This window comes from Rhamphochromis longiceps, linkage group LG17 (genome assembly GCF_057381845.1).
Source record: "Rhamphochromis longiceps isolate RC_006_pf linkage group LG17, R_longiceps_female_GT1.1, whole genome shotgun sequence".
Taxonomy (NCBI): Eukaryota; Metazoa; Chordata; class Actinopteri; order Cichliformes; family Cichlidae; genus Rhamphochromis; species Rhamphochromis longiceps.
In genome coordinates this window covers 41481625-41495082 of record NC_140573.1, presented here as the reverse complement: position 1 = coordinate 41495082, position 13458 = coordinate 41481625, and the positions used below count along the sequence as shown (strand labels likewise).

Sequence of the window (13458 nt, the reverse complement as noted above, 5' to 3'; positions counted from 1 at the left end):
TTCCAAAATGAAGAAACAGCTGCATACACATATTCAAGTAAGTCTTATTATAAGACATAAACCCTCATAACTATGCATCTGTAGAAAGGTATTCTTAGAACTATTACAGTGTCCTATTAACAGAATAACGCGTCATCTGACACCATTTCCAGAGTACCGTCGCTGCAGTGCTGCCGACAGGACACGGAGACGATCAGAAGTTCCCCACTTATCTCTGCTAGGTCGTGGATCATATGTTTCAATGTCATGACTTGAACCCTCTTTGGTGAAATGGCTACAGTGCTGAGAGACGTCATCGCCAGTCCATTACCTGTCAGTTTCAGAATGAGCTTTAACTTAATCTAATTAACGACAAAGAAAGATTATTGCCAACGCAGAGTAGGGAAAAATGAACATGTACCAGCCACTCATGGATAACTGCTCCAAATTCACCAGCAACTTCATACTAATGTTTTCTGTGTCTGAAATGTACCAGCCACTTTCATGTTTTACCACATCGGTGCTGGTGCCAATTCCCCACCCTGCTCACATATAAAAAATAATAATAATAATATATATATAACACTTAAAAACTTGCCTTCACTGGGCACGAACGCTCCAGTTCAACTTAAACTTTCTCCATTTTTACCTCATACACCACATACTCAACTTTAAAAACTCAAAAACAAAACAAACATTAAAAACAACAAAGGAAAACATCTGGTGTTTCACCTGAACTGAACAGCACCTGCATGGAAAAAAAAAATCTCCATAGAAAAGAGGAAAAAAAAAAAAAAAAAAAAAAAAAAAGAAGCTTATTAACAGCCATACAAAAAAGGATAAAAATAAAAATCAGTGTGGCACATTGACATGGAGTTTTCAAACTTGGAAGAAAAAAAAAGTAAACTTTATACAGCTAAATGTCTGAAGTTTTTTTTGTCTTTTTGTGGAATGTTTTTCCTTTTTGTGTTTATTTTATTTTATTTTTCCCGTCTGCCTCTAACATTGAAAGAAAATTTGTGACATCATTCTGGGAGGGGCGGCGTGTCGTTAGAGACAACGTTGAGACCCTGAAGGACGAGGAGGACGAAGATGATGGTCCAAATAAATCTGATCAACAAATGACAGTCTGGTCACATTGGGCAAAATGTGCTTTTCAACCCCTTCACAGGAGTTTAAACTTTTACTGCCAAAATATTTAAAGTTAAATCCATAAATTGATCTGTAGAAAAAAAAAAAAAACAAATTCTGGTTGTAGCAAGGGGACGTCAAATTCTTTACAATGACAGTAACACTGACCCAGTTCACTTGCGTAGCCATTTTAAGTACTGTATAATTAGCTTAATAAGCCAGATATACACGCTATGAGCTTTGGCCCCTCCCCCCTCCCCGGCAGCCATCAAGCATGACCAAGTCAAATCAATTCACTAGTTTTAGATTCAATTTAGAAGAAAAGGAAAAACCGCATCAACCGATGCAGCGGCAAGTCGTAGCTGGTCAGGTACAAACAGCCGTTGCCCTTTGAGCACTAAGTGCACGGCGACCGAGCTGGATAAGTGCGCATCTCAGACATTTACACAAGAGTCGGCTGTAAAGAGCTCATCTTAAACGGAGGGGAACAAAAAAAACAAAAAAAGACTTTGAAGAGTCTCCAGCCATCGCGCCTCAGGCATAGACAGCACTGGCTTACAGCCCTTCCAACCCTTATTACACTGAATCCTTTCAAGACAGGAACAGCCTTCATCTCGGCATATTGCATAAGCTTGTACGTATGTGCAGATGGGCCATTCGTGCATATACATACAGGCAAAAAACATTCCAGATAACTTAATTCACAGTGGATCCAGTTGTAACGTGGGAGCAGCACAACAGGTTGTCCTTTGGTGTCTGAGCTTAGTTTCGAAGATCTATGTTCGGATTTCTTCTGAACTGAGTTTCATGAGGAAAAAAACAAACAAAAAACCAACATAACTTAGAAAATACTTTGCTGTCCAACGAGTCATTAACTGGCCCTCCTCCCCAACCTGGAAGTGCACATAGCTGTGTTTGCTATATGCAGGCCCTGTGCTGATGTGCTTCAGAAGTGCTGGAGAAGGGCAGAAGGCATTTAGAGGAAGGGCTGCAGGCAGCATCTCCCTTTACAGCTGGCAAGAGAACCTGAATAGCAGAGGGACCGAGGCCAGAGAGGGGCCAGAACTGAGGAGGAAGACTCTCAGGGCAGTCGTGGAACAGGACTTGAATCATAACGGAAGGTCGGGAAAGTTCAGGCACAGTCTCCCACGATGACGAGGGGGGCCAAGAGCTGACGAAGCTCCGCGGCGGAGACGGGCCCACCTTTCGGCTGGCTGCTTCGCTGCCTGCGCTTGGCCAGCTTGGAGTTGGAAGGAGGAGAGAGGTGCATAGACGAGCCAGAAGCGGTAACAAAAAATTGGACTTCCTGCTGCTGCTGCTGCTCTTCCATGCCATCCTGTTCAGCCAGCTGCCGGTTCACAGCCATGGCCTTATCTGCAAAAACTGTAAGATCCCTGGCACTGCTGGTCCTGATGAGGAAAAGGGGAAAAGAGATTAAACTGTGATCAAAGCAGGTATAAAGTTGGAAATGTTTATTGTCAGAGTGTCTTGTTGCTCTTAATTTCTCACCTCTGATGTAAGATGGATGTTGGCAAAGTGTCAGATGCACCCTGAAAAATCAAAGTCATGTTATTGGTTTTTTGTTTGAACAACTTTACTGTGATTTGCCTAAAATGCAAAAAAAGTGGCATAGTGGTGGATTCAGACTCACCCCCAGCACCCAGGGGTGCTGCAGCACCTGACTGGCACTCAGACGACTTTTGGCATCCCGGACCAGAAGTTTGGATATCAGGTCTTTGGCACTTGAGGAGATGTGAGCCCAGTCTTTTTCCGGAAACTCATATTTTCCTTCCTGGATGCTCTCAAATAAAGTGTTCTGTAAACAGATGCGAAACATTTGCAAATGTTACTTTGCTCTGAACTCACAAAGATAACGTAAGACAAACAAAACTCACGGGAATGAATTCATCAGTCTTACCTGGCAGGTGTGGCAGGGTTCACCTAATTCCCAGCCACAGCCGCCACCACAGCGGCCTACGAATGGAGGATAGCCACTTAGCATGATGTACAGAATGACTCCAAGACTCCACAGGTCACAGCGCTTGTCGTAAATTGTAGCTTCTTCACTGAAGGCCTCAACTACCTCAGGTGCCATGTACTCTGCTGAGCCGCACTAAAAGAAGAACAAGAAAGCCAGTGCGTTAGCCCCAAGGGACGAAAAACACAAAGCGCAGCATGAAAGAGTTAAACCAGAGGAAAAAAGAGACGCTTTGCTTGGCTGCTGCCACATTCTTTCACTCAGCTGACACCTCCTGGCTCCGAGTGTGAAAGCTAAGGCCCCACTCTTAGCTTGTGGGGTGGGGGCAGTCTATGAGACAGTCGCATGATTATCTGCAGTAATGGGTTCACTTAATCTACAAAACTGCTCGTCTTAGTCCGTTGAACATTTCTTAGTTGGAACGTGCTATGAGGCAGGTTTGTGTGGGTAGACAGCGAGTGGTGACTCAGTGCTTTGATCACACAGCTGTACACAGCCCAGGCAGACTTTGTTGAGGGCAAGGACAGACTCAGCTCTACCAGCATGTTGTTATGTAGCTAGGAGAGAAATTAGGCCAAACCCCGAGCATGGAAAAGAGGATTGGCTGTCCTGCATACCCAGAGACTGGGCTGAGCCCTGGTCAGTTACATAACTTGAGAACACAAACAGCAAGTACTGTTTTAATAGTTTTAGGTGGGGAAAAAGCAGGTCGTTGGTTCAGCAGGACAAAGATCATGTTCATTTCTGAGACGCTTTAGTCCTTTTGTCATGAAGTCCCCCACATATCCTTCATTCCATCTGTGGGGGCACATGTTTACATTGAGCAGGCCTCCATTGTGTCCCAGTAACATAAACCAGCTGTCTGCTAACTCCACCTCCAGTTTTATGTAATGAAGTTTGCTGCACAGGAATCGCATTTCAGACAAAGAAAATCCCAACCCCCATGTTTCCGCCATCATCGAGTCTGGGGCAACTGCTTACACAGACAATCCTCCAGGATTCAAGTCAAATGCAGCTGCCGCACACACACACACACTCTCTTTTTTGCCAACCAAGGTACTTTGAAACTGAAGACTAATGCAATAGTTGTGTTATCATAAACAGCTATCAAGGCTAATCGTGTTTAAAAGCTGCTTTACCACCCCTGAATCACAAACAAGTCAGGACATAGATAGCCAGTCCATGACTACCTGCAGCTGATAAGGGCTAAAAGAGGGCAGTCAAATAACAGTAATCGTGGCTCTTTGGCACAGACTTAAACATAAACTTGCATTTGTTCTTCCTGTGCTGTTGCACACCTTGCGAACTTGCAGTCACATCCTCTTCAAACCTTCCAGTAAGCTGCAGAGAGCTGTTAATCAGCTGCTGTTACCACAGGATTTGTCGGTATTGCAACCTGGGGCTTTCCTACGACCATGTGACTAGTCACACCATACCCACAGCACCGATGACACACCTCTGGTGTTTGTAAATGAAAGGATTACTAGGAGAGGCTTACAGGAAGAAGACTTGTTCTGTCCTCAAGAAACTGCACCTACCTTTATGACAGGTACAAACAAGCAGTTTCCTCAATTAAACAGACTAAACTGCTTGTGTGCAGTGTTACAGTTTCCAGCTGCTACATTTAAGCCTCGGCATTCGAACAGCCAGAATTACATCTCACTGGGCACATAGGTGGGCAATCACTCACGCAGAATTCCTAGTAAACTAAAATTAGTCTTTTTCCTAGAAGGGTCTATCTCGGCTCATTCGAGTCCCTATTTTCCCAGTTTACACCCAGTATAGCACCACTACATTTACAGTAAACCTGTAAATCATAAAATGTATTTGAGAACCATAGAACTGCGCTTCAAATGCAAAAGTGCATATTGTGCAACAGCAGTAAAGTGGTTACAGGGGGCCCAGAGAGAGTGCCAGTCGTGAGATGAAAATCATAACATTGTTCCTGTGATCAAGCAAGGAAAACAAGCCAGAGCGCATGAGCGGGCAGAGTTTGCACCTCCCAGTTATCCTCCCCCTCCCACCGGGCTATCCAATCACATCTCAGTTGCCATGTGTGGGGGGAGAGAGACTAAAATTTCTAGAACAAGCCTTATGCACAGCTATTGTATGAAGTACATAAAGAAAGCGCAGACCAGCACAAGAGTGGTTGGGGCCACTGGGCGGAGACTGAGCTGAAAGAAGAGGGTGTATGGTTTTTTTCCTCCTCTCACCACACAGAGAGAAAGGAGAAATAAGCAAACGCTTGTGGGGGGGTTTTCACTGCGACTCCTTCATATCACAGGACACAGCCTTGTAAAAGTTATCATGTACCCTCCAGTGTTACATCCCAGGGCTATCACACCACCTTCTGTACTCCAGAGGCTTTTCTCCCATTGAACGAACACTTTAATATATTACTGGATCAACTTAACCCGAGGGAGATCCTGATTTAAGACTAAAGCACATGACACCTCTTGGCCCCAAACCATATACCCTTCAACAAGTCCGGGGATGGGCCCACCATCCATTATTTCTGTGCAAGGAAGATGAAGTTACCAATGCCGAAAGCCCCCACCCACCAAACCACATTCCTGAGGGCTGAGCTGCCATCCTTCACCTGCTCTGGTCCATCTATTCAGCACACTAGATAAGCAGCAGACAGAGCAAGTGTTGACACAAGTAGAAAGCTTGCCAGTTCAACTTTACCACTCCTCTGAGGTTGAGGGTTTCCTGCTGTTCTGGACACTGTTCAGTGGTAACGCTTTGTGTTGTGACGACAGCCACAAAGTTAAACAATCATAACCCCCAGACTCAAGCTCATGACCCCTCAGTGTTTGCTATTGATTAGACATCAACGGACATCAACATTAAATAGACAGATATGCTTCCAAATGTTAACACACTGAAGTATCCAGCACGATAAGAGGAACATAAAATTTGGCACATCCAGGAAGCAATCCATGCCATTTCAGAGAAACTGCCCAGCAGTAAACTAGTGTAAACATCAGTTAACCCCACTGAGGACTGGCCAATGATCAGCCAGGTGAGACTTGATAAACACATTTACAGCTGCTTTTATCCACAGCAAGAAAACAAATCACTATGTCACGGTGTAACTGATTAATCTGCTCCTGGATCAGCGATTTAAAAAACATTTTTTGGATGAGTAACTTACAGGAGTGAGGAGCTCAGGGGTGGAGATGGGTGAGCTGTCACTGTTCAGCTTGATCCCACTGCCTAAGTCAAAGTCACAGATCTTGACCGGGCATATCTGAGAAAAAGAGCAGATTTTAACAAAAGGCCAGCAGCAGCTTTATCAACAAATCAGCTGACCTCTGAAACACGTTTAGGCATAAATATCTCTGCAGTAAACTCACCTTGTGTGCACTCTCACAGAGAATGTTTTCAGGTTTCAGGTCTCTATGTGCCATTCCTAAAAACAAAAAGATGCCTGTTATATCCATATTTAATTTGAAACTGTGAGCAGTAATACTGCTTGCCATTTTGTTCAAATGATCTTACCCTTGTTATGAAGGAAATCTAGAGCACTGGCAATGTCCTGCACCACGAGACCGGCCTCCTGCTCACTGAAGTGCTGTCTCTTGTGAATGTGTTCCAAGATTGACCCTAGGAGGGAAATGAGAGTCCATTAGCTCCATTTAAAAGCTAAATGCTTTCAAACACACTCACCAAAGCAGCAGAATTTCTTTGTAAACTAGCAGCTGTAATTTACTAACCTCCTCGGAGCTTCTCAAACACCAGGTAGAATTTGTCTTCCTCTTCAAAAAACTCCACCAGCTCCAGGATGTTTCTGCAGAAAACAAAAAGGCACCGAGTCATTTGAGGTCTGCAGTGTGATGATGAATAAAGGGCTTTGTGACTGCCTCCATACGACTGTCAAGTGGCTTTAGTTTTGTCAGAACAGCAGAAAGTTACCTATGGCCCTGGCACTGGTAGAGCATCTCAACCTCACGGAAGACACGACTGCGGCTGTGACCCGGCCTTTTCTCGATTATCTGCAACAGAAAAGCACCAAAGCTGAGCCCACTTTGTCCAGAAATAGCCCATTTTCAGCAGAACTTTGTGTTTTTATACAGAACAGGATGGAGGACAATTCTTAAAGTGCTTAGTATACATATTTGTGGGCATGGCAGCCACTCTCTCACTGCACCACAAACCCCACTTGTGGCTGTGTTTAACAGAAAGCAGACGGTATAGAGCTCACTATACAGTCCATATGCAGTCCCCTATAATGAGCTTCCTTCCAACGTTTTCCTGCTTGCCAACCTTTATCCTACCCGGTGACACACTTGCAGAGATAGTTTAACCTACTTTCAGCACTGCCCAGCATACCAGAGACAGAGCTGAATGAAAATAACAGCCCCCAGTCTCTATGTTTAACCTTTATTCACAACCCATATGTAAATCTTAAGGAGCCATAAGTGTTCCCTTCAAAACATCCCATGACCTAATCCAAAATGTTTACAATTATCAAAACTGCTCTAAAAATAACAGAGCTGCCGGGAACTACAGCAGTGAGGGCCACCAGCTGCATAATGCTGTGCCAAGAGAGACAGAAAGATAGACTGCTGACACCAAAGCAAAAAGCCTGAATTTTCCAGCTCTGGTCTGTTATTGTGTGCTTGGGAGGCTGTGCATGCTTCTCTTCCTGGTAGCTGGATTACAGCTGCTATTGAAGCCCACTGGGGCCAGAGCTGCAGTATGTGTCTAGGATTAATACACGGACAAGAGGCCTGTGAGCAGTCCAAAGCCTGTGTACTGTTCCAGTCTGAGTCAGCAGGACAACAATCAGCTCACCCTCTCCTGCCACAGCAGAACTCCCACCCTGGTAGATGTTTCCATACAGAAACTATAAGGTTGAAGAATGCATTGCAATCCCAAATGGGAGGACACTATTTTTAAAGTGGTAGATTTAAGGTCGCTTATCCAAATTGCAGCTCGTGAAACATCAGCCTGCTGAAAAGCGAGACCTCACTGCAGGTTCTAACATCAACCCAGGCTTGTGAAATAATAGCTTTAAACAGGACTTGTTTGGGAGCCTTCAGACACACGCTGCTCGGCCCTCTGTGCGTCTATGGATGCCTGAAGCTTTTGTTGCGTTTGCAACAGAGCCCGCACATGCAGTTCACCCCCCTACTCCCCCTGTGTCTAGAGAGGGGGAGGGGAGAGACGGGACATCTGGCAGGAGTAGTCTGAGTCCCCCTCGACTCCCAGCAGACCGTCCTACCTCCTCCCCCAGGACTGCATAGTCCCAAGGGATCCATAACAAATCACTCTGGGACAAACTAACTGATCAGTCACATGAGGATCTGTGTACAGCACCTCTGAAATATTAATTAGGAAAAAAAATAAGATATGGACACTTGCACTAAAGAAGCAGCCTTTAACTCAGACTTGATCCATACATGAACAAAATCTGGGGAATAACTAATTAATGTTTATGTCCAATGAGCAAATGGGATTTCAAAAGAAAAAAAAGTGGATTATTTAAATTTTTGCACACTTCAGCAAAAAAAAAAAAAAAATACATAAAAATTTCACAATGTTTTGCTCCTAAAACAAGGAAATGACTTTGTAATAAAAAAGGAAGTCCCCGAGAGTTGAACATGTGCATACAAGTCCTCACGCCATTCAAAAAGGAAATCGAAAAAGTAACTGTACAGAGTGAGAACAAAGCAGTGTAAACACACCGGGTCACAACCCTCACCCATCACCCCTCCTTCCTTTCTGTGGGTTTTGTTTTGGCACAGCTAGCAGCACACAATGTTCTCTGTGCAAGCTGTAAAGAAAGGGGGAGGGTATATCATTTCCAGCTCTCTGATTGGCTGACGAGCTAGAAAAAGAGAGGGGGGGCGTGTCTACTAGCAGCAGCTAGTCTTTTACACAAAAAGTGCATCACTAGGCACAACAGAGGAAAGTTTGCAGAAAACCACTACAGAGAGCTGAACTGAGAGAAAAGATAAAGAGGCATCCTGTCCCAGACCAAAACTTTCCTCAAAATTTCTCAAGAAAAAGACGTGAAAAGGAAGCACAATAGAAACACTGATGCAATAGCCCAGTTTACTTATATTAAATTCCTCTCATGGCTCAGAGCCTCTTCACACAAAGGAATTTCATTACGTAATCCAACCCTCTAACTGTAAAGCAGCCAAACAGAGTCCTAGAACTCTAGCATCTCCTATAGGAAGGTTTCATTGACAACAATACATTAAAGCACACTGTATCCACTGAATGCGTGGCAGTGTCTTACCTTTACAGCATACTCTTTATTGGTGATGAGGTTGATGCATGTTTGCACTCTGGCATAAGCACCCTCTCCCAAGACCTCTTCCTGCAGTCTGTAGACATCTGTGGCAAAAACAGCAAGTTAGCAAAACACAATTACATGAAGGAGAGCAGCTTATACAGCTGTTTTTATAACAACTAGGAATGAAAGCTTTTACCCTCGAATCTTCCAGAGAAACTGTCAGTTGCCCGGCAACGCTTTTTCTTCTTGTTTCTCTTCTTGGCATCGGGGATGTCAATAGGCTGACTGGAAGGCATGTCTGTCAAAACAGGAGTGCCTACATTACCATCAGCTATTGATAGAGGAATGCAAACAAATCCCAAATACTGAAAGAGAAACTAGGGGGAAGTTTTACTTATGTGAATTATACTGAACTAGTCATAAAACTCACCATGTCTGGGGGAGGAGTCAAAATTAAATGATGAATCGATAAGATGGGATCCATTTTTAGTGAAGTCCTCTGATTCAAAGGGATTTTGCCCCTATGGAGTAATAACATGTTTGTTATGATGTGCAATCTCAGTGAACCAGTCAAGATGAGAGCATCTATTGTCAGTCATAACACCTACTGTGACTATAAAGCCAAACTAGACTGAGAGGCTGACACATTTTGAATAATCGCTCATATCTGTTACACCAACACAAGAACGTCCCAAGGCCATAAGGATCTTTCTTGGTCATCTTTCAACTATTAGCTGTGGCATACTCGAGCCATACATTCATCAGCTGCATGTGCCCAGCAGGAAGTATACCATGTTTGTCAGCCAGAAGATGCGTTTATCTATAGCTAGGTGAAGTCCCTTCTCATATATGTTGCCAAACGTGCTCTGATTACAATCTTCCCAAAAGGAGTGACAGGAGCTCGAGCTATCCCTGGATAGAGTTCCAGCTCACCTTGAAGGAGCGGTGGAATCCAGTGACTTCGGCGATCTTATTTTGCACCATTTTGCTTCGATTTGGTGTGTGTGGGGGGGTTCCGATCAGGATATGCGGCGGCAGTGGTTTTTGAATCAATTTGCACTTCTCCGAAACAAACAAAATCGTTTCAGAGAGAGACGCAAGTGATCACACTGCGCTAGCTGGTCAGCTTGGTGCGGCGCTTTAAACGGGAGCCCTGTTGACGACACAATTTGAGACCCCAGCGTTACAATCCAGTGTAAAAAAAAAAACAAAAAAAAAAAAAAAAAAACACACAACACCTAAACTCTTCGTGTTTTCCAGATTGTGGACGATTAACTAAACGCTTAGGCAAACAGCAGGCTGGCTCATCTCTGTCGCGTGCGCATACAAACAGAGCGCGAGAGCGCAACAGCTAGCATTCAACGTCACTCCCATTTAGCTCGCCCTTAGGTTAGTTACAGACAGTTAAGCACGAGGACAGATCATTAAAATCATAGCAGTTTGGCTAATGAGTAAATATATCTAGAGGCCATGGTTAAAACGGTGAAACCGCTACAGGAAGGCTACCAACACACACAAAAACACATCTCCAGTCAAAATGTAACCCACAAGTGCAAACCAGTTGACAGTTACATCAGAATTAACTTTAACGTCAGACAACAAAGATTAGCCAGTGAGCGTTAATACTGCATAGCGGTTCCAAAAACAGCCATTTCGCTTTTAAATGGCAAAACAAAGCCGCAGCAGCCTGCTTTTTCTCCTTACTTACCCCGTTGTTAATTTTTATAGCTCCAGTGTTAGCGTCGTTGCTTGACCCACAGCTTCGAAAGCCGCAGAGGACGTCAAGGGGGGATACGACTGATAGTTTGTGCGTGGAAGGTGGTTGAGAAGAACGAGTGTGGGTGTTTTTATAACCTCCCGTGACTCCGCCCTCCCGAGGAATGCGTCAGCAGCCCGCACTGATCGCGTATATTCGAGAAAAGGCTATTGTGGCAGGGTACCATTTCGTTTTGTTGAAGCGTTCTTCTACTTCTTAAGGGAAAGAACGCTAAAGGTTATTTAAATATGACACACAATAAGCACAACTTAATAAGCTCGGCCATTTAGATTATGTATTATATTCTCGTTTGAACTCTAGACCATATTTTAGGATAGAGACTTAAGAAAAAAGAGCACCGTACACGAATTGGTATTGAACCAGTCAGGTCTGTTTTGTTTAGGATGGGGTAGGGCCCCGAGGCGGGACTTACCGAAGAACAAAACGAAAAAAAATACACGCACGTAGTCACAGTCAGCACGTCCCACCGCTGTTTTGATGGAAGAGGATGTCGATGGAGGCCGGGAGAGATAGTGCAAAGTGCAGCAAACCAGATCTGCGAGTTTACACCGTCCCGATCACCTCATCTGTTTATGCTGCTGTCGCTGTACGTCAAAGGCACACTTTAATTATTAACTCGACTTAAAAACAGAGCCAGCCTTGTGTTTTTTGTGAATACATAAATAAGCAGTGCAAGTTACTAGCACTGCCCCATCTTTGTTTGCGTCAAAAACTCTCTAGTCTACAATTATAATGACTTCACTCTCACACCAAGGGATGAATGACCACGGGCAGGGTTTTCATCGAAAACCAAGGTCTTAGTCACGGCACCCAGCTCCCTCTCAGAGACTGGGCCGGGGCCATGCCCTCAGCTTCTGCGGCATATCACTGTGGCGCATGGTCTCATGCAATGTTGCGCGATACAACCAGAACGGCACCACAATGTACTTAACTATGAGCTGTACTACGCACTGGATACAGACAGCCTTATTTTTGTTGTTGTTGTTGCTGGCTAAACTGCACTATGGTTTAACTAGAACAATGTATGGTTTTTAAAAGACAAATATCTGTTGAGGAGTGTACTGAAGTATTCCTGAGTACACGTTACTTTATTTAACTGCATACATCAAGAAATCATGTCAAATATTAGATTTTTTGGATCAGTCCAAACCGTATAGTTTTTACTTTTTGGGATATTTGGTAGCTTTTACAATAGCTAAGCCATCAACATTTCTTCATATCCTATGATGCCAGAAACCGAACATTTCCAGCTGAACCTTTGACCTTTTGTGAGAGTACATGCACGTTTTGCAGCCTGATGTAGAAGCTGTTTCGACGGGGGTGGGGACAATGTGTCGTGCTTGTGATAATGAAAGAAATTTAAGGATCCTGATGACGCAGAAAATATGTGTGATCTCTCTGCCCATCTGCTAATTGTGAGATGCCACAGCAGTGTTGCCTTAGATGTGATATGCTTATATGGAGGCAGGTATTTAGACAGGTTCAGTCAAGTGGTTTCTCATAATGAGAGAAACTTATTTCCACGTATTCTCACAATACAGTATGTAATAACTGCACACCAGCTTACTAAGTGATGCTATGTATTATGCTAGAAGTGCTCTGGTATTGTTGCACTATAAGCACATGGTCCAACAAACCTTTCCCCTGCTCCTTTTTCCTACTGGATATAATCCCTGGTTTGGAGTTCCACTTCAGTATTCATGTACTGGGTGTCTTAAAACCATGTAAGGGTTGTTCCAGGAGTCGGCTGCCTTGTAACTGGATGCTTTGTGTCTCTCCTTCTCCTTCTACCTCCTTTCACCTTCTACCCCCAAAACACAAGCCCAATAGTAGCAAACATTACGTAACGCGTTGGCCGATGATCCCCAGTCGGGAGCACATGGTGTAGTCGCAGGGTTTAGTGGGAAAACAAGATCGCACTTCCAAGTTCACGGGGTGCACGGGGTGGGTCTGTGTCACTACAGCTCAAAAGAGAGAGGGACGGGGCCACGATACGTGCCTACATTTGACAGCAGCTCTTTCTGACGTAAAAGGAGCTCAATCTGGAGATTATCCTGGGTTGTTTAATTTGATACGTGATTTAACAGAGGCGTGTCTCTGTTGTTTTGCACTGCAGTAGCCTTGTAATGTGCGTAGATAAAGCTGTGGATCAATCGCAGTGTTTTGTTGTTGTTCCGGAAATGTGCATTATTGCCCCATCATAACACGTTCTCGTGACGTTCTCACGTTCTTAATGACACCTTTATGGAGCTACTCAACAACAGTAAGGATGGAAAGCAAGCGCTCAAATATCCTCCAAACTCTTCTTATCAAAGCCCACGCTTATATGACTGCAACAGCAAA

At 44.1% G+C, this 13458-nt stretch overlaps 1 protein-coding gene across 1 annotated transcript; it reads right to left on the bottom strand.

Annotated features, from left to right (window-relative positions):
* Positions 1–224: 224 nt before the first annotated feature.
* mknk2b (MAPK interacting serine/threonine kinase 2b) lies at positions 225–11171 on the bottom strand. Its single transcript, XM_085386409.1, has 14 exons — positions 11047–11171; positions 10272–10491; positions 9769–9859; positions 9535–9636; positions 9342–9439; positions 7007–7086; positions 6808–6881; positions 6593–6697; positions 6448–6503; positions 6246–6341; positions 3029–3223; positions 2762–2926; positions 2620–2660; positions 225–2519 (listed from the first exon to the last, which is right to left on the bottom strand). The coding sequence occupies exons 2-14, from the start codon at positions 10320–10322 to the stop codon at positions 2243–2245; spliced, it is 1431 nt and encodes a 476-aa protein (XP_085242535.1). The 5' UTR covers positions 10323–10491; positions 11047–11171; the 3' UTR covers positions 225–2242.
* Positions 11172–13458: the final 2287 nt, after the last annotated feature.